Raw genomic sequence first — 20934 nt, 5'->3', positions numbered from 1 at the left:
GGTAGTAGGGACTGAAACAAAGACAATGTCGTCTCCCGGATTGGCACAAGTTTATACGTAGCACGTGATGCATAAACTCGTCCAAGGGCGACTCTATTTGAAAATCTAACCATATTTAGTTATGCAGGCCAACTGTTCCCATCAAAGCTTGAGACGGCAGCTGAAATAAGATGAGGTCGGCTGGCACTGGTAACGCAGGATTGCTCCCTCTCCACCACCCAATTCCATCTGACCCAGTGTCTAGGGCTTGGATGCCAAAGTTGAAGTGGTTGCTGAACGATCAAAGAGCTTGTAGGAGGGTGCCACTTTGTTGTTGGGTCTAGATTTAGCTTAACATACTGGGAGCACAAGACAAGGGAGACACACACCTCCCACCGACGTTAGAGGCGAGCTAAAGTTAGACAGGGATCTGCAGATACCATTCTCTCTCACATCTTGATATGGCCAATCTGAGCCAACCCGACGCCAATTCTCTGTAGTATTCCATGGTTCCCTATCAAGTACACAATAGCTAGAGGTCAGGTGTTTTCTTTCCTTATCAACCACGTAGCTCCTTAAAAAAGTAGTAATTATGACACGTATCCCTTCGCATCCAGCGCCTTCTAGACTGAAATTCAACGCCCTCAGGCTCTGCAGCCTCTCATTTTTACGCGAGGTATCCTCGCCCGGCCTCGCTGCTGAGGAGGGCGGCACTTCGGCGAGCATCAAGGAACAAGTCCTCACACTCGGCAACGTCCTGAACGTCGATTTGCGAGCGGCCGTTGGCCTTGGCCAGAATGCTATTTCTTCAATCAGCAACTGTGTCTCGGATTATTTTGCCAAAGGGTCTCCCCTCTCGCCACAGTGACTTACCTTGCAGGGGTCAACAGCTGCAGGCAATACCGCAGGCTGATGCGGACGCCGTGTTCCGAGATTTTGTCAATGGCAGCATCTGAAACTGAGACGCCTTCGGTCGATGAGCGTATCCGCACGATGCGCTTGATTTCTTCCGCCTCGTAGGGCGTTGTAGGGATGATGAGCAAGCGTGTGAGGAAGTCGGCAGGGATTCCGTGAGCCGCGACAATGTCGTCAGTGCCTCTGATGGTGCACATTCCCCGGTTGGAGGCCAAGACCACGATGGGGGAGATGGGCGATTCCAAGGCTCTGTTGAGGTAGGTGAAGCACTCCACATCGAGCATGTGTGCCTGTCAAATGTCATATCGGTTAGCCTCAGAGTTCCCGTCCCGTTATGATAGGGGGGATGGTTTGTGTGTTACCTCATCGATAAACAAAACGCCTGGCACAAGCTCAGCAACACCCTGGTCGATGTACTTGCTGACTACTTTGTTGATCTCTCCACGAAGTTTGTCTGTAATCTCCGTCATCTTGGGCTTCATTAGCTGGCCCATCATGCTCATAATATCCTGGCCGCCTTGGGGGCGGGCATTGGCCACATCGAGGTCATGTAGCGTAACGTCTTGCACGATCTCCTTCTTCTTGTGTACCTCACCCTTGGGAATGGGTACGTACTCCTCCGCCTCCAGGTCGAATTCCGTGGCGTAGGCGTCTGATCGGCCAACTCGTTTGCAGGCACCCGTGTTCGCTTCGATATAGATCACGTCGCCGACCGTTACTCTCTCCTTCTGAATTGCTTCGTAGATACTTGGGTCGAGGCGGAGCTTCTTCTGTCCCTTTGCGCTCTTGAGTCCAATCAAGAGCGTGCTGATGGTCTTGCCGTAGCCGCCTAACGGGTTTTCGGCCTCCTCAGGTGTGAGTTCTGTAACCTCTCCTTCATACACTTCCTTCGTCTCTCGGACCTTTAGACCAATGGCTCTTCGGAAGTTCTCCATCAGCATCTCGGTCTTCTTGACTTCCGTGGAGTAGATTTCGCTGCCAACGATGGGGCAAAAGGGAATCTTGGTTCCCAATTCTTGGCTGATCGCGAGCGCGAGAGCGGTCTTTCCAGTTCCAGGTCCTCCTGCCAACAGCACACCTCGGCCAGCCATCTTCTGAGCCCGGATCAAATCCACTACAACGCCGCAGGACTAGCAACCGAATAAGTATTCGTAAGTCAATGTTCGATTCAATCAGTTCTTACCTCACGCGCGCCGACTTGACCGACAAACCCGGCCGCTTGCTTCTCTGCATATCCATCTGATTTCAAGCCCAAGCCCTTGATATGAGTATGGGCGGCTGTGCGATTGTCTCGCTTGTTACCCTTCACCTCGCTGATCTGGACCATGGTGTCGGCGGGTGTCGAATATGCCGACAGTTATTGTTTTCGATTACAGGTTTATCGGCGCGTGTCTTGGGTTCGTGCAGTGGGACAATTCGTTATGTGATAATCGAGATGATGGTTTGTTTTTTGCTGTCGCAGAAGCTTCTAAATATTTGCGACTGAAGCTGAGCCAACGAGCTGCTCCATGGTACCAGGCGCGTTCAGGCGCTATGACGGTCACGTGCATGTCCAGGCTTACCCTGTAGCTAGTGATTTGTTTGCAGTGTCACTCGAGCTGGATATAACACCATGGCTCATCTATACTAGGTACTCATCAAATACATAACCTACCTATCAATGAATAGAAACACATTCTGAAGCTTTGGCGGCGTATCATGAATAAGGTGCGGCGGTTAGTATGTCTAAAATAGCTTCGATTCGGTTTTCTCAGAGCACAACATGGACTAGAGAATACCAACACAACGGAAAGAAGCAAGGTTCATAGAAATCAGCTGAAATCTACAGCTCTCGGTAAAAAAAAAAAAAAAAAAAAAAGGGGGGGGCATTTATATACCTATGGCTAGTGTTTAATTTCAAATCGTTATCTCCGGTAATAAACATAAAACCTTTGAGCTTGATGTTGATCTGTCTCCTTTCCCTCAGACATCTATCTACTCAGTAGCGTAAATAAGAACGTGGGTTGCGTGGATGGTTCTCATGATGAGACCCTGTGTCCGAGAGAGTTAAACAACGGCCCAGGAGCTTTTGAACGAATGAAAACTAGTAAAATAGATAATTTACAAATGATTCAAAGTACGTGCGTATGCTCGTGACGTAGGACATATAATTGAAATATAATATGTCTGCCTGATAATACGTAGTGGAAATCAAACGTATCCCCATGTTGACATAGAGTCCCGAACTAGAGATTTCATGAGGTCGTTCAGGGTAAGCATACATGCACCTCCACGTAATCTGTCAGGGACAGCTACCGCCACGCCCCACTAAGCTACATGTGAAGTACCTGGAAGAAGGCTAATTTACAGCTGTATCGGAGGTATCTATGAGAACCAGGCTCTGTAAGTGGTAACGGGACGGGACACTTTTTAAAGGTGACGCCCCCAAGAGGACGCTTGGCAATAGCGTAGGCTCCGACAATACAAATGATACAGCACCCAGTCTTGAAATGATCTGTCCCCTGGTGAGCCAAGACACGAGTCACCATTTCTCAGCAAACATCAAGTGTACCAAACGAAACACAATTTGGCCTCTATTCGATTGCTGCTAGCATTCATCAACAACAAGTTCGCCGGACGGACATTGAACGCGTAGATCCCTTTGCGACTACGACCCTGAAATGCGATACAGATAAGAGCTCCTAAAGATTCGACGGCCTCCAACAGTATACAACCAAAAGAACAAAGACGAACACCGAATTCCCCGACAAGGAACACGAGGGAGAAAAGTCTTGCAATCAGAAAAGCACGACTACGAAAAGAATCGTAAACGTCCTCATATCATCGCCGCAGCATGTCTGAGCAGCACCGCTAGCTCCCATCCTCCGTTCTTCACCTTCCACACAGCACCTTTTCTATTACTCCTCATCGTCAGGAGCTTAGCCAGGGATGCCGCCCTCACCGCGATATCGAGCTTCCGACCCACCCGACTCTCCCGCGAATGACTCCGATTCCGACCTTGATCTAGATATTCAGGAGCTCGACCCAATATCAACTACTCCAGCTCCAAGGGACAGCGACCGCCCTTCAACCGAGCCACAGACATCGCGGATAGCACTGCGAAACTTGCGCATGGGTGGAGTGCGGCGAGCTGGAAAGAGGAATCGCGGGTATGGCGACCTCGGCCAGGACAGGGACGGAAACGATGAGCATTCTCAGGCATTATTGGGGGAACATAACAGCAGTGCGCCTCGATGGTCGGAAGGAACCGGCTACAATGAGGATGATCAACCACTGCTAGGGGGCCAGCCTTCGCAAGGCCGGAAGTCTCTGAACTCGGATCGAGTATCTTCACGTTTACGACTACCTAGTTTCATGTCGGGCTCGAAGAAACCAGGACCGAGCGATGCGGAGGACCAAGAAGACGACGACCCATCCTCTTCTCGACATGTGGCCGTGGGATCGACTCAACCTGTGCGGTTTCCAAACAACATCATCTCAAATGCCAAGTACACAGCCTTGACATTCCTCCCCATTACCCTCTACAACGAATTCTCTTTCTTTTTCAACATGTACTTCCTTCTCGTGGCACTGTCACAGGCGATACCCGCCCTGAGAATTGGCTACTTATTAACGTACATTGCACCATTGGCGTTTGTACTCTGTATTACCATGGGAAAGGAGGCATTCGATGATATTGCAAGACGGCGAAGAGACACTGAAGCGAATTCGGAAGAGTACAACATTCTGGTTTTCCAGGATGCCGACTCCAATCTTGCCCCTGTACGCCAACGAAAACTGCTCAAGTCTGAAGTATTACAGAAACACTCCAGGAAGAAGTCAAAGGGGGCTCGAGAGAATTTGTCAGACATTCTGGAGGAAGACGATGTCGAGGCACCTCCGCCATCCTCACGAGTTGTCGAAGTCAGCCGCAAGTCAAAAGATTTGAAAGTTGGTGATGTTCTCAAACTGACAAAGGGACAACGTGTACCTGCAGATGTTGTCATCTTAAAATGCTTCACTTCCGAGGCGCCAGCTCCTGTACCAATTCCCGAAGAACCAGCAGAGGAGGATACCTTGTTGGCGTTCGACGGCGAAGAGACTCAAGCAAAAGGAAAACAACCCGCAGAAGCGGCATCAGAGCAAGAGACTGAAAGCGGACCAGGAGGGGAGACTTTCATCAGGACCGATCAGTTGGATGGTGAGACGGATTGGAAGCTCAGACTTGCTTCACCACTCACACAAAATCTACCAACGGAGGAGTTTGTTCGTCTGCGCGTCACCGGTGGAAAGCCAGACAGGAAGGTAAACGAGTTTCTGGGCACAATCGAGCTGGTGGAATCTCGAAAGGATGCATTGGCGCACCATGCGACAGTACAAGACTCTGACGCTTCCCATACGGCTGCTCTGTCAATTGATAACACAGCATGGGCCAATACTGTGATCGCCTCCCAAGCCACGACCCTGGCCGTCATCATGTACACAGGTCCCCAGACGCGATCTGCTCTATCAACAGCCCCCTCTCGTTCCAAGACCGGCCTGCTCGAATACGAAATCAATTCTTTGACTAAGATCTTGTGCGCGTTGACATTGGCTCTTTCCATCATCCTTGTCGCGCTCGAGGGTTTCGGAAACACTAAGGACAATGTGTGGTACGTCAAGATTATGCGATTTTTGGTTTTGTTCTCTACTATTGTCCCCATCAGTCTGCGTGTGAACTTGGACATGGGCAAGAGCGCATATTCCTGGTTTATCCAACGCGATCCTGGCATGCCTGGAGCAGTTGTTCGAACAAGTACTATACCAGAAGATCTCGGCCGAATCGAATACCTGCTCAGCGACAAAACTGGTACACTAACCCAAAATGAGATGGAAATGAAGAAGATCCATGTTGGTACTGTGTCTTATGCCAACGAGGCAATGGACGAAGTGTCAACATATGTTAAACAAGGCTTCTACATCCCGCCATCTGCAGACGCTGCTGCCCAGAACATGCTTATCACTCCATCATCCACATACTCTAGCACTACAACAATGGGCACGACACGTACAAGACGAGAGATTGGCACGCGAGTTCGAGATGTAGTTCTGGCACTCGCCCTTTGCCATAATGTTACACCTACTGTTGATATTGAGGATGGCAAAGAGGTTACTGGGTATCAAGCATCATCTCCTGACGAAATCGCCATTGTAAAGTGGACAGAATCAGTCGGGCTGAGGCTTGTGTACCGAGATCGCAAGAGTATGGTATTGGAATACACGAACAGTAAGAGACCGGTGGTTCGCGTGCGAATCCTTGACGTTTTCCCTTTTACTTCCGAAGGTAAGCGAATGGGTATCATCGTTCACTTCCACGAAGACGTCAAGGTGAAGAACCCAAGTCTCTCTACTGGCGAAATCTGGTTCTTCCAGAAGGGTGCTGATACAGTCATGAGCTCCATCGTTGCAGCGAACGATTGGCTCGACGAGGAGACCGCCAATATGGCGCGTGAAGGCTTACGCACACTGGTCGTTGGTCGCAAGAAGCTCTCATACGATCAGTACAAGGAGTTCTCGGCTCGCTATCAAGAAGCCTCGCTTTCGATCAGTGGGCGTGACGCTGGCATGCAGCGGGTGGTCTCGCACTACCTGGAACATGACTTGGAACTCATTGGCGTGACTGGTGTCGAGGATAAGCTGCAGAAGGACGTGAAACCTTCTCTAGAGCTCCTCCGCAATGCTGGTATCAAGATTTGGATGTTGACTGGTGACAAGGTCGAGACAGCCAGATGTGTTGCTGTCAGCTCCAAACTGGTGGCTCGTGGCCAGTACATCTATACAGTTTCCAAGCTCAAGAAGAAGGATAACGCCCAAGAACATCTTGACTTTCTCCGGAGCAAGACAGACGCTTGTCTCTTGGTAGATGGCGAAAGTCTGACTCTCTTTCTGACACACTTCCGTCTTGAGTTTATCTCCATCGCCGTCCAGCTGCCCACCGTTGTTGCTTGCCGTTGTTCGCCAAACCAAAAAGCCGAAGTTGCCAAACTCATCCGCGAGTACACCAAAAAGCGCGTATGCTGTATCGGCGATGGTGGCAACGATGTCTCAATGATCCAAGCTGCTGATGTTGGTGTTGGCATTGTTGGCAAGGAAGGTCGACAGGCTAGTTTGGCGGCAGATTTTTCTATCGAGCAGTTCTGTCATCTTGTCAAGCTATTGGTCTGGCATGGCCGTAACAGCTACAAGCGAAGTGCTAAGCTCGCGCAGTTTGTTATCCACCGCGGTTTGATCATTGCTGTGTGTCAGACTATGTATAGTATTGCTATCAAGTTTGAGCCTGAGGGTCTATACAAGGTAAGTCGTGGACTTAATTTCTCCGTTCTTGACAACTAATGATTGTAGGATTGGCTACTTGTCGGCTATGCTACTGTATATACCGCAGCCCCTGTACTGTCACTTGTGTTAGACAAGGATGTGGACGAGAACCTTGCCAACCTCTACCCCGAGCTCTATAAGGAACTCACTTCTGGACGATCTCTATCATACAGAACTTTCTTCGTTTGGGTCTTTGTATCCATCTACCAAGGCGGCATGATTCAGGGCTTGTCACAGATCCTCACTGAAGTCGACGGGCCCAAGATGGTTGCTGTCAGCTATACCGTTCTAGTGCTCAACGAGCTTCTCATGGTGGCCATTGAGATCACGACATGGCATCCCATTATGATCATCAGTATCATTGGTACTTTCGTCTTGTATATCGGCTCCATACCTTTCTTGGGCGGATACTTTGACCTTCAGTTCTTGATAACATGGTAAGTCGCCCTTAACTTTTTGTGTCATATTTACTAATATCTGCTCAGGGGATTCGTCTGGCGTGTACTAGCCATTGGTGCTGTTTCACTGATCCCGCCATACGTGGGCAAGTTGATTAGGAGGACAATGAAGCCTCCGTCGTACAGGAAGGTTCAGAGCCACTAAAGGAAATGTCATAGGTTTGGAGTTTAGTGTTGGCGTTGGGTTATCACGTAGAAGGCACCATTGTTACATAGTATTGCATGTTTTATTTGTACGCAATAGATGATGTATGCGCCTCTTTATGAGTGCTTTGAACTATAATACATTATATGAGACTATTCTTATAATGATTTTACATCTTGAGGATTAGCCAATCTCTTGCCAGGAGAGGGTTCTGTTTTTGCAGATAGCCAGCTATGCCAGATATCGGACCTTGAGTCTGCTGGCCACCTAACCATATCTTGGGCCCGGCATAGTACTCGATGAAACCGTCGGGGCCAGAGACGATGAACAAGTTTTTCCCGGGAGCGGTGCCTTCAGAAGGCTTGCACACACAACCAGACCCTTCAGCGAGGGCGAATTCGTTGGCGTAAACATGCATTGCTTGATCGTGGAGTCGACAGCCTGCATTAAATGAAGCAACCGTTCCTGGCGATGCTGCAATGGCATTGCTAATATCCCTATCCTGGAAGCGAGTTCCCTCCTCGTCAACAACGACCTGGATCCTTAGACGATCACCATAGGTCATCTTAAGGTCTTGTAAGCGCTTTGTGACGGGACTAGGGCTCTCGACGTCAAATCCTAATGGAGTAGGCTTCCTTTCTTGCCAAAACTTCCACGATGATTGCCGAGGAGGAGCACTTTTTTGAACCTCTTCTCTCTTCCTTACAGCCCAGAGAAGGTCAACGCTTGACTTTTCGTTCGCTTCCAAGACAGCCTTAGCTGCTTGTATACCAGGCACTACACCTGTACCGCCGGCAAGAAAGACAAGACGAGAGTGGTCACCCAATCGCTCTGCTAGTTCGAAGCCAACGTGTGGACCACGTAGGAAAACATCTTCTCCAACCTGTCTTCGACCTAGATAGTTGGACATCTCACCATCGCCAACAGTACGGATATAAAACCGTAGCGAGCCATCCGTAGGATCCTCTGTAGACAGTGGAGGCAGGGGCGTATAATGTCGGGAAATTTGCACCTCGGGCTGCTTGAACTCCACAGACCAGAGAGGATACCTCCAGAGGTTATCTGAGGGGTTCAGGTATGGTAGAGAAGGGTTTGGTGTGCGTGGGACTGCAGTGATGACGAATGAGGTTGGTGAGATGGCCTCACGAGCTGTGATGCCGTAGGGAACAAAGGTTATCTCGTTGAGAGTGTTGGGTCGAGACGGCGGCGTGAGAAGATAGTAGCCGCCACTGACAAGAATTATTCCGACCACTATTAGAGAGGGGAATATTCGTGATTGAAGAGGTGTAGAAAAGTCTGGTTTTTGAGAAGCGTGTTGCTGAGGTCGTGATGAGATTCTTGGAGGTTGTGTCTGAGCTATTGACACACGGCTCCGGAAATGACCACATTTTATGAAAAATCGTCGGTTCTGGGCGATAGAACGCGATGAGATTGTGAATATCCTTGACGTGGTTCTCATCATATCGGTTGGTGATGAGCACATCAGTTTTGATCCCAGCGTTTTTCAGTCGTCTTAATGAGCTTTCATATCTAGGATGAAATCACTTGAATTCAAAACAGAGTAGATAAGGCGGATATGCTAAAACTTTGGAGTTGGTCTTCACGATCCCGTCTTTTCCAGTATCTTTAGGAGTTCCTTGAGCTCATGGTCACCAAAAATTGAAGCTGGAATTACTAGATCAAGGTCACGTGAATCACATGAATCGCCTCAACATGTATACATGGCCGTCATGATTGAATACAATTCATGAATACGTAGCGTGTGGCAATGGCTTATAAGTTGTATATTTCTATTGGAGAGTTTTTGTTTGTCTTGAATCTGGGGTATCTAACCGTCTGTCAATACATACATATATATATATATATATCTTACATCCTCAACATCTTATGCTCAGCATCAATACCTCCTCTAAACATATCCGCAACCACATTTCCCTTCAGAATAGTCTCTTTTACAATACCCTCCACATTCTTTGGATCAACTCTTCCGTACCAAATTCCGCATCCAGCCAAAGGATGGGGCGCATCGCCCATCTTCAGGTCTGGAGGCAGATAAATGATGACGTTGCCAGCAAACTTGTGACCTCCGATATGACTGATCAAACCAACCCTAGCTGTAGTCTTGCCTTCACCGATTTCTCCCTGGATTCCTTGTTTGTCGCCGAGATTGACTTGCACGGGTCCATGCATAACGTCGAAACCCTCCATCTCCAACTTGTCCTCAAACTCGGTTTGCAGAACAGGTGCCATGATACCGCACCTCGCATCACGTCCTGTATGTCCACATATCAAGACCAAAACCTCGCGGACATCTTGAACGCCTGGCAGTAGTCCCTGGTACCCTTCTTTGCGCGTCAAGCGATCCCTGTGTATAGGTGAGAGACCTTCATGTGCAGGGTGAAGCTTCTTAGGGAGCAGAAACCCCTTAGCCAGTGCTTCTACACTATCAAATGACACCCGCGGTAGAAACGGGACGTATTTGAAGCTTGGGACTAAATAGACGGATGTGGTCTGAACTTCAGGACGTGGTGACACAGAACTCGGAAACGACGAGTTGAGAACAGAAATATTATGAAAAGGCTATATTGATCAGTAAGATAATCCGTATATAACAAGAGAGCACCAACATCGCTATACGTCCCTCCACGTCCAAACAATTCTTTCAGATCCGCAGCGAGGCAATCGCCGCCATTATCATCCTCTATTCTCGATGGCCAATCTGCATTTCCTGTACACACTAGTACATGCTCTGCATACCCAGCGATTGCGCCCTTGAGAGGCCCCTCACGGTCCAGAGGAAGATCTTCTGGCATAGCAGGAGTAGCCGCGCATCCGCATGTCGGCTCTGGACATGTTGCGACAGTCTGAAAGGGCGGAGGAGGCGGAGGTCGAGTTTGCCGTGTCTGTTGAGTAAAAGCTCGCCTGGACGTTGATGATAAGCTAAAGAGACAGCGTCTTGTCAAGCTTATTGACGGTCGTAAAGACATGGTATGATATGAGACCCAACTGTGGTCTTGACTTTTGAATGAGACCTCGCTTTTATTTTGGTGACACCTCCAATAACCCGAATATCACGGCCCGGTGTTTTGCGATAGACATACTACGTACATCATCATTATCGCCTCGGTCTCCGAGATTCATATAGAACCCCCCACTTTCCGGTCGAGCCGGCCCCCCACGTGTCGAAGCCGAATCATTAATAGACAATTGCTAATATCAACGAAATCACGAACCAACAACCCTTGAGGAATACATATATATAGTTGAATATGCTGTCTTACGCGATGTATAATGAAACTCGAAACCAACCGGCTAAAACCTCCAACTCCCATCCATCACCCGTTTCCAAATGCTACATACAATCTATCCAATAACACAACACCACAATGCAAGCTACAACATGCAATGGATCCTCGACTAACACACGGGTATAGCAAGCCTTGCGGCCGTCAAACCTCTCAAGCTCAGGCTCACACACCTATACACCAACTATACGTGAGTCAAAGACTCAAAAGCCAACCGTTGTTCCCCTCTCGTCACAGTATCCCGGATGCTTAGGCTCCGCAGTGGCCCAACTCATCGCAGTAAGTGTGGTAGCGTACGCCATTGCGATGAATCCAAAGATGCAGAGCAGGATGTCGGCCACCTTCCAGAACTTCGTGCGGGCAATCGCCTTGTAATGAAGCATAGGCTAGAAGAAACAGTCAGTATTATATATCGAATCTTTTGACATTTTCAACTCACAGGGTAGATAAAGACAAGTGGAATGCAGGCAAAGTTACCAACGAGAGCAACAAACTTGTCCAGATGGTCGGCACCGAGCCAAGCAATGGCCGCACAAAGCATCACCACGAAGAAACGGAAGACATTCTTCTGCCACTTGACCCAAGGGTTATACTTGCCACTGCGAGTGAAAAGCTCTGTTTCAGCGATACGAATGGCAGGGAAGATCTGCAATGGTGTAGAAAGTAGAATGGCAACAGAGTACAAGAACTGAACTCCGTTGACCATCTTGTTGTCCTGAGGCAAGTTGAGCAAGACAACAGTTTCGGTTTGAGAACCGTAGGCAGCATAAGAGATGGCTCCCATGCCAATGAAGAGGACTGTGATGATAATCATAACGATGAGAAGAACCCGAGGAAACTTTTGAGGGTGTCTCATCGACTCCTGAACGGGAATAATGAGACCAATGCCTTCGAATGTGAAAATCGCAGTTCCGATGAACAAGGTCCAGTCCTTCTTGTTGAACATGATGATATCGGAGATACCGTTGGCGTTGAGGGTCAGAATATCGTAGTACAGGAGGTAAGCCAGACCAATCAGAATAAAGGCATCCGCAACCAGAGCAGTAAATGCCAGTTTTCCAATATCTCGTAGAAGAGCAAATGGCAGGAAGATGAGCATCTGGATAAGAATGAGCCATTGGATACTGATCGAGGACTTGCAGTCGGAAACAGCCCTGACAAAAGCCTGCAAATTGGCGGCAGTGAATACGGTGTAAGCGGCAACGAAACCAATCTGGCTGATGACAATGGAAGCCAAAATAAGGGTGCGCATATGCTTGCCGTAAAGTGCACCACCCAAATCACCAAAAGAGCCTCCAACCTTGAGCTGCGTTTGTACGAGAAGCACAAAGCAGTAATAGCTCAGAGCGGCAACGCCAAAGAGAATCAGGTTGCTGAAGAGCATGCCTCCGTTAAGATAGGCTCGAGGAAGGAAGAGGACACCGGTACCGACAAAGGACTTGAGAAGCAGCAAGGCCGCGTTCATGGGACTATTGTTTCCAGTTCCACCGCGGACCTTGCGCTTGCGCCTGCGTCTTGAAGGCGTCAACAAGGCGCTGTCCTCCATAGGCTCCCGCTCGTCGTCGGAGTTGTACTCGTCTGTGTCTTCTCCGGATGAGAAGTACTCGTTCGGTCCCAAGTCCTCGTCATCCTCCTCCAGTTCCTCACCAGCGAAGTGGCCATAAATCGTCAAGAATTCGAGGAAGCTGGAGGTAAACAATCTCGGCTGGCCCGGCGCAGGGGAGGCGTGGCCGTCCTCAGGATGACCTTGAGGACCAGGGCTTTGGACGCTACGACGGAGATGGTTTCTTCGGAAGCCACCGGGCACCTTTATCGAGTTGATGTCAAGTACCTCGGCCTCGGGCTCAGGTCGTCCCAAATCAAAACTCTTGCTGCGGTTGTACTTTGCTCTCGCTTCTGCCTGTTCGGTCCACTTGTAGATACCTCGAGTCACATCACCTCCCTGCAACTTCAGGCTGGAGAACTCGTCCTCGCCCAGTCCAGCACCGCCGATTTCGGCTGGTTGCTTGCCCTTCGAATTACCTTGAATTGATGACTCTTCTGAGCCTGGGTTTCATCCGAGGGTTGGACTAGATGACGCTTGACAATCTCAGGATCCTCGTAAGGTGCACTGGTGCCCAGCGCATTTTGTGACCGTGAATTGAAAGAGCCATAGTTGGTCGGTGTCCCCGAATTTCGACCGCCGAGCAGAGGAGACTGTGAGCGAATCGGGGGAGTAGCAACGCGAGCTGCGGGAGTGCCATGTCGGGGAGGAGACTGGCCTAGAGAATTGGAGAGTGCAGCGGCGAGAGCAGATACACCAGGTCCTTGGGCGCTAGTCCCGCCTCCAGGCAACTGGGACAAATCCTCGAGATTCTCGGCACGTGGAGCTGCATCAGGTCGTGGCGAGCCACCTCTGGGAGGTGTAGTTCCAAGTAGTTGTGACGGGATGGGAGAAGCAAGACGTGCTGTCAAATCAGCTCGAGGGACCGAAGCGGAAATCGATCGAGGTCGGAAGCTCGAGGGCGAAGCAGACCTAGGGGGCTGTTCAGATGGGATTCTCGAAGGAGAAGCCATTTTTCAATCCGATTGAAGGTGTGACAAGCCTTATCGCATAGTCTGTGAGCAGTGTTGACAGCAGTTTTGAGTCGCGAACAGCGGTAATGACGCAGTAGGCAGATGGATGGATGACTGGCGGAGTGCCCAGCAACACTGATAGGACAGTCGGAGAACCAAGTAAGTCAACAAAAAGAATGACGACAAAGAATGATGACCAAAAACAATCTCGGGAACAAAGGTTATATGGATATGTCACGCTTGGTCGGGTGACAGAGTCAATTGAGAGGTATCGGAATTTCTTGTTGGAGTGAAGAGGAAGCGTGAGATAAGGGCTTAGCCAAGCCGTAGCATTGGATACAGGCGAAGGCTAAGGCTAAGGCTACCTAAGGCTACAGGCTCTAGGCTGCCTATGCCCAAGCTGGTAGTTGCCCTGGACGGTGAAGCTCAGACGCAGGGAAGCCCAGTCTCTGGAGTCTGGTGACCTACTGAGTAAGGGCAGCTGCCGAGCCAAGCTAGGCTAATAGTGGAGGTATTGGTTGAAGACTCCACGCGTTGAAAAGGTAAATAAATAGGTACTTTGAAATAATAGTACTGTACCTTAGCTAAAACTGTATACCTTAGAGAAGTGCCTCGTAAATCATTTATATGAACGTACAAATCATGGTAAAGTGTTTGTAGCTAGGAGTCAGCTTATATAAGTAAGCAGTGATAAGTGTCTCATCACTCATCCCGAGTCTGAATTGGGTATCATATCATGGCTTCCATGTCTGCCGTCGAGTACAATTCTAGGTATGGACTCATCTAGAGCCAGCGGATGTCGGCAAGTAAAATGCTTTGAAAGGAAATCTAACCGGCTTGCCTGCAACCTTATCTCTAGGGTTGCACTGGACCTACCAAATCGGGGGTTGTAATATGGATTGGCCGAGTCAAACACCTTGGGATGTTGATGAGTAACGTTTCAGAAGGATTTGTTTACGAGTGTTGATCTCTTCTTATCCGCATATGTTTTATTGCGGCACAACATGCCTACCGTATCATGGCCACTAATTTCGATACTGGTTGTCCTCTGTTTGTAGTATCTACAGTGAAGCCACGTCTCTCGTCTGGAAACACTGAACCAAACCCAAACTCGAATTATATCAACCTTATTACACGAATCTGTTCAATCTTGGCTGTGCGGCCCCACAAGAATAATCGATGTGCATTACCCGTCACTTGGTGCGATGAAGCGGGCACGTTTATGCTGTCACGCTCAGTGGGGGCGTCACGACCCTTAAGAGCCGAGTCAGATGAATGAGGCGCATGTCGACATGTGAATAGGTATCTCTATATATCTCATATCAGAGATCTCGATCTCTCTGGTCTTGGTTTTTGTGTGTTTTACTCTGTAGCATCAGGCCTCGTCCTTTCTCTCTGGCCATGCCGTGAATAGGTAGCATTCAAAACCTCGGCGACAAAAGCACCGACAGAAGCTTGAATTTCAGAGTGGATTTCCTCTGCATGTCCTACGTCATTTGGTAGCACTCTACAGCGCCTATCGCGATACGAAGCTGCAGCTTGTGGTTCATTATGAGCTCCAGCATAAGAAGTTACGCCAGCTTCCGGGAGCAAGAAACCTTGAGACCTTGACCATGACCATGTCCATGACAAGGACAGATAAAAAGACTTTGGTTAGTTCTCATAAGCCTAAGGAGAGCTTCCGGATAGTTTATTTTGCCATTTAGGATCAAAGTCTCAAGTTTTGTTACCTCCCATGCCAGCTCTTGCACATGATCCGACTTCCCCACAGACAGAGTCATAAAGACGACTATCACTGTCATCCATGGATATCTTGAGCTCCAGAGAGATAGCTCTGAGCAACACTACTGGATTCTACTGGCCTCTAACCGCCGAAAATGCATGTTTTAGCGGGGAATGTCTAGCACCCGTGGACCCTTGAAACCACCCCAAACGCAAACATTAGCAGCGCCATAGTCCCCTGCTGACCCCGTCTAACGTTTGTTCCCCAAACTTCCATACCTTTCCTGCTGTAACTGCCATGGAGGCCCAAGAATGCCCTCCCTTGAGGCTGTTGTGGCGTCCTTGATTGGTGATGATCTCCAAAGTCCAAACCAAGATGGACGTTTTTGCCCGGATTGCCGAATAACTGAACTGCCCTTGTATTATCCACTCACAACCACACTAACCACACCCAATATTGGATGCAACACGCGGGAGGCTTCAGCTTGGAATTCTCTTGGCAAGCATAGGATTGACGACCGATTACCCAATTGCTGAGTGGTCCTTGAGCAATAGAATACACCATAACATCATTACTTCTCTGACTTCTCCCCTCTTTCAAAAGCCTCATTCTTCTGTGCTTTTTTCCACCGCGGTTCTTCACCGTCTCATACTTGCTCATGTGGGCCAGTGCTCGCTACTACTGAACCCCTCGTCTGGCTGATGACTGACTGACTGACTGAATGCCCGACTTTGCTCTCTGGACTTCATCATGACAACACCTCAACAGTCAGATCTCAAGGGAATTAATAATGGGGGAGAACGACATCGAAATAGCATAGCCGAGTCCCATGGCGGACGAGGATCGGTATCGGTCACCATGGAGCCACGGCACAACAAGTTGGGCAGCATCTCGGGCGTCTACATCCCTGTTTTTCTCAATATTATGAGTATTCTCATGTTTTTGCGATTCGGCCAAATCATTGGGAAAATCGGTTTCGTGGGCATCCTCGGTAAGCTTTTCTCGCACATGAGGCCTTTCATAAATCTTAACAAAGACCCCAGGACTTCTAGTTACAGCTTACTCCATTGACTTACTGACGACGCTTTCTCTATCGGCCATCGCATCCAATGGAGAAGTCAAGGGCGGCGGTGCATACTACCTTATCTCACGGTCTCTGGGACCCGAGTTTGGTGGTTCCATCGGAATCCTCTTCTATCTTGCTCAAGTTCTCAATGCAAGCATGAACGTTGTTGGTCTTATTGACTGTGTTAGACTGAATCTCGGCGCGGCTTTCCCCTCAGGTTACTGGACTGGCTACGGCCTCCAAACAGCTGCCCTGTTGCTTTGTACCGGCCTTTGTTTTCTGGGATCTGCAACTTTTTCGAGAGCCTCCAATGCTTTGCTTACTATCCTGAGCTTGGCCATTGTCAGCATCCCAGTCTCTGCTATCTTGAAGGCTCCCTTCCATGATAGGGATCTCGGGATTCATTTCACCGGACCCAGTCTTGATACCCTGACCGACAACTTCCTTCCTCACAGCGGCCCTCAATTCAAAGGCCTTGAAACGTTTCGTGATCTGTTTGGCATTCTCTTTCCGTACGACCCTCATGCCAACCTGTGTGTGTATAACAAACTCGTACTGACAACAAGACAGTGCTACCTCAGGGATCTTCGCGGGTGCATCCATGTCTGGAGACCTAAAAGACCCAAGCAGATCGATTCCTCATGGAACGCTGTGGGCAATGTTGACAACCTTTATCATTTACTTTGTCGTAATCCTTTCACTGGCTGCGAGCACAACTCACACATCTTTCCTGGCCAATGACAATGTCATCCCTCTCGTCAACCTCTCCCAGCCTGTCATCCTCGCTGGTGAATGTGCAGTCACCTTCTTCTCCGCTCTTATGGGCCTGATCGGTGCCTGCAAGCTGTTCCAAGCTTTTGCAAGGGATAAGCTTCTTCCAGGCCTCGGCTTCTTCAGCAAGGGCACGAAACACGGTGACGAGCCGATTTACGCTTTGCTTCTGACCTATGTCATTGCGCAATTGGCTCTCTTCGCCGATCTCAACCAGATCGCTACCTTTATCTCTATGGGATATCAGATGACTTTCTTCGTCATGAATTTGGCTTGCTTCCTTCTCAAAGTCGGGTCAGCCCCTAACTTCAGGCCAAGCTTCAAGTTCTTCACCTGGCAGACTGCTTTCCTTGCCGGCATCTTATCAGGCTTTGCAATGTTCTTCATCGATGAGACCTATGCTGCTATTGCTATCACCGTTCTTGTGTTGCTATTCCTCCTCATTCATTACCTCAGCCCTCCCAAGCACTGGGGCGATGTCAGCCAAAACTTGATCTATCATCAAGTAAGGAAGTATTTACTACGCCTGAGACCAGAACACATCAAATTCTGGAGACCGCATATTATATTACTTATCAACAACCCTCGCAGACAGACCAGATTGATCCAATTTTGTAACTCACTCAAAAAAGGGTCGCTTTACATTCTTGGCCATGTCATCGTGACCGATGACTTCAACTCAGGGGTTCATGAAGCTCGGCTTCAACAACATGCATGGACAAAATACATCAACGAGTTCTCCAAGATCAAGGCTTTTGTGCAGCTGACAATGTCACCCACCATCACTTGGGGTATCCGCAATCTGATACTATCAGCCGGCCTGGGTGGAATGCGTCCCAACATTGCTGTGCTTGGGTTTTACAACATGGAGGAACTGCGAAAATCGAATCCGAAGCTCCGCGTACCTGATGTTCCCGTATCTTTGTCTAGTCAAATGCGACGGCCCGCTAGGTCAAATGGCAAAGCTCCCGAAAGACCTCGGAGGCGACGGGGTGACACGTCAGCAAGACTCATGGAGGGCATCCTACCAACGGACGTTATTCGTACTGAGAACATGATGTCTCCAAAAGAGTATCTGACAATACTAGAGGACCTTGCGTTGAGATATCGACTTAACATTGCAGTGGGGTGTGGCTTTGAATCACTTGAGACACCAAGAAAGGACGGAACCAACACCAAAAAGTACATCGACCTGTGGCCCATCCAGATGTCGGCCGAGGTTACTTCTGATGGAAAGAGTTTGCTGACCACCAACTTTGATACATGTAAGGCAAATCTCTTTTGAAGACGGCGCAAGCTAACATTAGTAGACACACTCATTTTGCAGCTCGGGCATATCCTTCACAGTGTGCAACTCTGGAAGCATGTTTATACGCTTCGGGTCATGGTGTTTGTGGAATATGAGAGTGAGGTCAACGAAGAGCATGCTCGAGTTCTGGCACTTCTTGAAAAATTAAGAATCGACGCAGAGGTCAAAGTATTTTGCTTGGCATCAGGCAGTCTAAACACTTACGATCTCATCGTTAATGGAATAGGTAGCGATATCGAATGGGAGATCGTCGTCAACGATACACTCCGCAACGAAGAATGGTGGGATGATGTTCAGATGTTCCGAGGCCGATCAGACAACATGACTTCTACCCAGGAGCTGGATCAGCTGGAGCACATATATGATACGATATCTGGAAGGCCCGGTTTGTATAACCCTCATGAGGAGATATACGACCGTCGACGTGCTAGCATGACGGATGTTCCCGAATTACCAAGACGGCCGGCTATCCGGATGCTTTCAAAGATGGGGGTTAGTATGGGAATTCACACACACCATCTCCCAGACGGTGCATTAGATGAAACGGATAACGAGGATGACGAGGCGGAAGACTCGCAAGCAGAGCTTCTCGATGACGAAGAAATGGGGTACAGTTCTATACTAGACCGTGAGTCGATTGACGAAACCAACATCGGCCCGAGTGATGCAGCTCGCCAGCCATTGTTGGCGGGTGGAGATTCTCATGATGAGGGTGGTAGAGTGCGTGGTGACTTCTGGGAAAGCTTTGGCCGAAGGTCCAAGTCCGACACAGTTGGAGATGCGGTCGGAACAAGTACGTCGTACGGTACAATGTCATCGTCTGCGACAGTAAAGGGAGTTGGCGCTGGTGTTGGTGGAGCCCAGACATCACAGTCGGCATCAGCATCAGCCTCCCAAGTTGCACCAGAATCATCAGCAACACAGACGAACCAACAACCACATGGAGGCAGCACAGACTCTGCCCCGGAAGAGTTTCCTCCCCTTGTCTCGCGAGACTCGCTAGGACCCTCGGCAGCCTTCAGTCGTGTGCGCCCTCCAAGCCCTACGCGAGAAGACATTGTACGCCATTATCGTAGCGGTGCGTCAACACCAGGAAGGCCCAATCTTTCCAGGCAGTCTTCAGCCGTGAAGTTCTCCAGCCGCCCGGTCCCGGAAACAAAGATCGTGGCCTCGGAAGCAGAGGGATCCACGATAAGCTTTGCGCCGCCCTCTAGCACCGAATCTGAGACTCCCAAAGCCGGACCGTATCGGCCGAGTTATTCGCGGCAATCGTCACTAGGGAAGTTCCCGAATAGATCCCGGTCTAGCGGTCAAGTGTTGGCCGGCGAGGAGAGCAGAAAAGTCAGTTTCGCGGAACAGTCTGAGTGCGAGCCATACTCAACGCATCACTCTCGATTCCATTCGCGGCGGAATTCTCGAGGATCTACACAAGGAGGGGGCGAATCCTATGACCAAATTCCAGAGATGCTTGAAAGATACAGATTAAGTTCACATCTAGAGGAGGAAGGTCAAAATTCGGGTTACACGCCGCAGGGATTGGAGCTCTCTTTCAACGAGCTTCCAAGCAGAGCACAGCATCTCATTGTCAACGAATTGATGCGACAGCATTCCAAGGAGACTGCTGTCATTCTCAGCACGCTGCCGATTCCTTCGGAGGGCACTTGCTTGGATGAAGCTTCTACTATACAGTATCTGTCTGATGTGGAAGTTCTGTGCAATGAGCTGCCACCAACGCTGTTGGTTCTTAGCAACAATATGACAGTAACTGTCAACCTATAGTCGATTGCTTAATCAAACAATCAATGAATCAATCAATTACAAAGCCGCAATAATTCCATGATTGACAGCTAGCATGGATGACCCATGTAGAGGGCCTAATTGAGGCAGGCCCTTGGGGGGCAAGAAAACAGCGAGCCTTAATATAGGGTGCCAAAATAAACTCATCAAAAGTTATCCTAAGCTTATACTATATTACCTAGGTCTTTTTGTCATTCAGGATCGAGGTTCTGTGTTTTCTTTCCTCCCCTAGACAGGCAGGCTACTGAGGGAAATACAACCACGCTTGGTTGAGGACATGGAAGGTGTCTAAAAGATGGCGTAAGCCGAGTCATGACCAACAAAGGACGGCAATGATTACTAGCCAGGAACAGCCTTGCAAAGACCATGTCAGGCACAGGAATTGAGGAACGGGACAAGATCGTGGGTGCTAACAGCTGAACCAGTCTGTCGATATAGTTTTTGCGAATTCTTGCACGAGGTTTTGGATCTCAGGGGCAAGATTGACTGGAATGGTCTCTGAGGTTCTGGGTATATCGGGTAGTGAGTGGAGAGGATAGGCGGTTTTTTTGGTGGCTTGCGCCTTGCGGCCATGAAT

At 49.2% G+C, this 20934-nt stretch overlaps 7 protein-coding genes across 8 annotated transcripts; 2 read left to right on the top strand and 5 right to left on the bottom strand.

The window, feature by feature from the left end:
• Positions 1 to 11: 11 nt before the first annotated feature.
• Positions 12 to 2377, bottom strand: FVEG_04821 (RuvB-like helicase 1). 2 transcript variants are annotated; one of them, XM_018892726.1, is made up of 5 exons: positions 2078 to 2377; positions 1257 to 2024; positions 853 to 1184; positions 369 to 779; positions 232 to 305 (listed from the first exon to the last, which is right to left on the bottom strand). In XM_018892726.1, exons 1-4 carry the CDS (start codon positions 2219 to 2221, stop codon positions 647 to 649), a joined length of 1377 nt encoding a protein of 458 aa, XP_018749466.1. In that variant the 5' UTR covers positions 2222 to 2377; the 3' UTR covers positions 232 to 305; positions 369 to 646. The 2 variants fall into 2 exon arrangements, with proteins under 2 accessions (XP_018749465.1, XP_018749466.1); XM_018892725.1 differs by having other exon boundaries at positions 12 to 779.
• A 915-nt stretch (positions 2378 to 3292) lies between these two features.
• On the top strand, positions 3293 to 8296 carry FVEG_04820 (phospholipid-translocating ATPase). The gene is made up of 3 exons (XM_018892724.1): positions 3293 to 7206; positions 7255 to 7664; positions 7713 to 8296. Exons 1-3 carry the CDS (start codon positions 3823 to 3825, stop codon positions 7828 to 7830), a joined length of 3912 nt encoding a protein of 1303 aa, XP_018749464.1. The 5' UTR covers positions 3293 to 3822; the 3' UTR covers positions 7831 to 8296.
• On the bottom strand, positions 7930 to 9449 carry FVEG_15549 (hypothetical protein). Its single transcript, XM_018904688.1, has one exon. It carries the CDS (start codon positions 9311 to 9313, stop codon positions 8000 to 8002), a length of 1314 nt encoding a protein of 437 aa, XP_018749463.1. The 5' UTR covers positions 9314 to 9449; the 3' UTR covers positions 7930 to 7999.
• Positions 9450 to 9596: 147 nt separating this feature from the next.
• Positions 9597 to 10925, bottom strand: FVEG_04819 (hypothetical protein). Its single transcript, XM_018892723.1, has 2 exons — positions 10458 to 10925; positions 9597 to 10410 (listed from the first exon to the last, which is right to left on the bottom strand). Exons 1-2 carry the CDS (start codon positions 10815 to 10817, stop codon positions 9700 to 9702), a joined length of 1071 nt encoding a protein of 356 aa, XP_018749462.1. The 5' UTR covers positions 10818 to 10925; the 3' UTR covers positions 9597 to 9699.
• Positions 10926 to 11338: 413 nt separating this feature from the next.
• Positions 11339 to 12681, bottom strand: FVEG_15548 (hypothetical protein; the record flags this gene model as incomplete). The annotated part of the gene is made up of 2 exons (XM_018904687.1): positions 11339 to 11521; positions 11575 to 12681. The coding sequence occupies 2 exons, from the start codon at positions 12679 to 12681 to the stop codon at positions 11339 to 11341; spliced, it is 1290 nt and encodes a 429-aa protein (XP_018749461.1).
• A 404-nt stretch (positions 12682 to 13085) lies between these two features.
• Positions 13086 to 13691, bottom strand: FVEG_15547 (hypothetical protein; the record flags this gene model as incomplete). The annotated part of the gene is made up of 1 exon (XM_018904686.1): positions 13086 to 13691. One exon carries the CDS (start codon positions 13689 to 13691, stop codon positions 13086 to 13088), a length of 606 nt encoding a protein of 201 aa, XP_018749460.1.
• Positions 13692 to 16164: 2473 nt separating this feature from the next.
• Positions 16165 to 20344, top strand: FVEG_04817 (hypothetical protein; the record flags this gene model as incomplete). Its single annotated transcript, XM_018892722.1, has 4 exons — positions 16165 to 16405; positions 16458 to 16992; positions 17051 to 18516; positions 18562 to 20344. The coding sequence occupies 4 exons, from the start codon at positions 16165 to 16167 to the stop codon at positions 20337 to 20339; spliced, it is 4020 nt and encodes a 1339-aa protein (XP_018749459.1). The 3' UTR covers positions 20340 to 20344.
• Positions 20345 to 20934: the final 590 nt, after the last annotated feature.

This window comes from Fusarium verticillioides, chromosome 4, assembly GCF_000149555.1.
Source record: "Fusarium verticillioides 7600 chromosome 4, whole genome shotgun sequence".
Lineage (NCBI taxonomy): Eukaryota > Fungi > Ascomycota > Sordariomycetes > Hypocreales > Nectriaceae > Fusarium > Fusarium verticillioides.
The sequence above is the reverse complement of the archived record's forward strand: the minus strand, read 5'-3'. Positions and strand labels throughout refer to the sequence as shown.

Excerpts from the sequence above, each read along its gene's own strand:
- FVEG_04821 (XM_018892725.1), bottom strand. The coding sequence starts at position 2,221 with ATGGTCCAGATCAGCGAGGTGAAGGGTAACAAGCGAGACAATCGCACA. Across the intron at positions 1,185-1,256 it reads GCGTTTTGTTTATCGATGAG|GCACACATGCTCGATGTGGA; the intron begins GTAACACACAAA and ends GACATTTGACAG. Across the intron at positions 780-852 it reads CAGCTGTTGACCCCTGCAAG|CATTCTGGCCAAGGCCAACG; the intron begins GTAAGTCACTGT and ends TTGAAGAAATAG.
- FVEG_04820 (XM_018892724.1), top strand. The coding sequence starts at position 3,823 with ATGCCGCCCTCACCGCGATATCGAGCTTCCGACCCACCCGACTCTCCC. Across the intron at positions 7,207-7,254 it reads AGCCTGAGGGTCTATACAAG|GATTGGCTACTTGTCGGCTA; the intron begins GTAAGTCGTGGA and ends TAATGATTGTAG. Across the intron at positions 7,665-7,712 it reads CTTCAGTTCTTGATAACATG|GGGATTCGTCTGGCGTGTAC; the intron begins GTAAGTCGCCCT and ends ATATCTGCTCAG.
- FVEG_15549 (XM_018904688.1), bottom strand. The coding sequence starts at position 9,313 with ATGTGCTCATCACCAACCGATATGATGAGAACCACGTCAAGGATATTC.
- FVEG_04819 (XM_018892723.1), bottom strand. The coding sequence starts at position 10,817 with ATGTCTTTACGACCGTCAATAAGCTTGACAAGACGCTGTCTCTTTAGC. Across the intron at positions 10,411-10,457 it reads GTGGAGGGACGTATAGCGAT|CCTTTTCATAATATTTCTGT; the intron begins GTTGGTGCTCTC and ends TGATCAATATAG.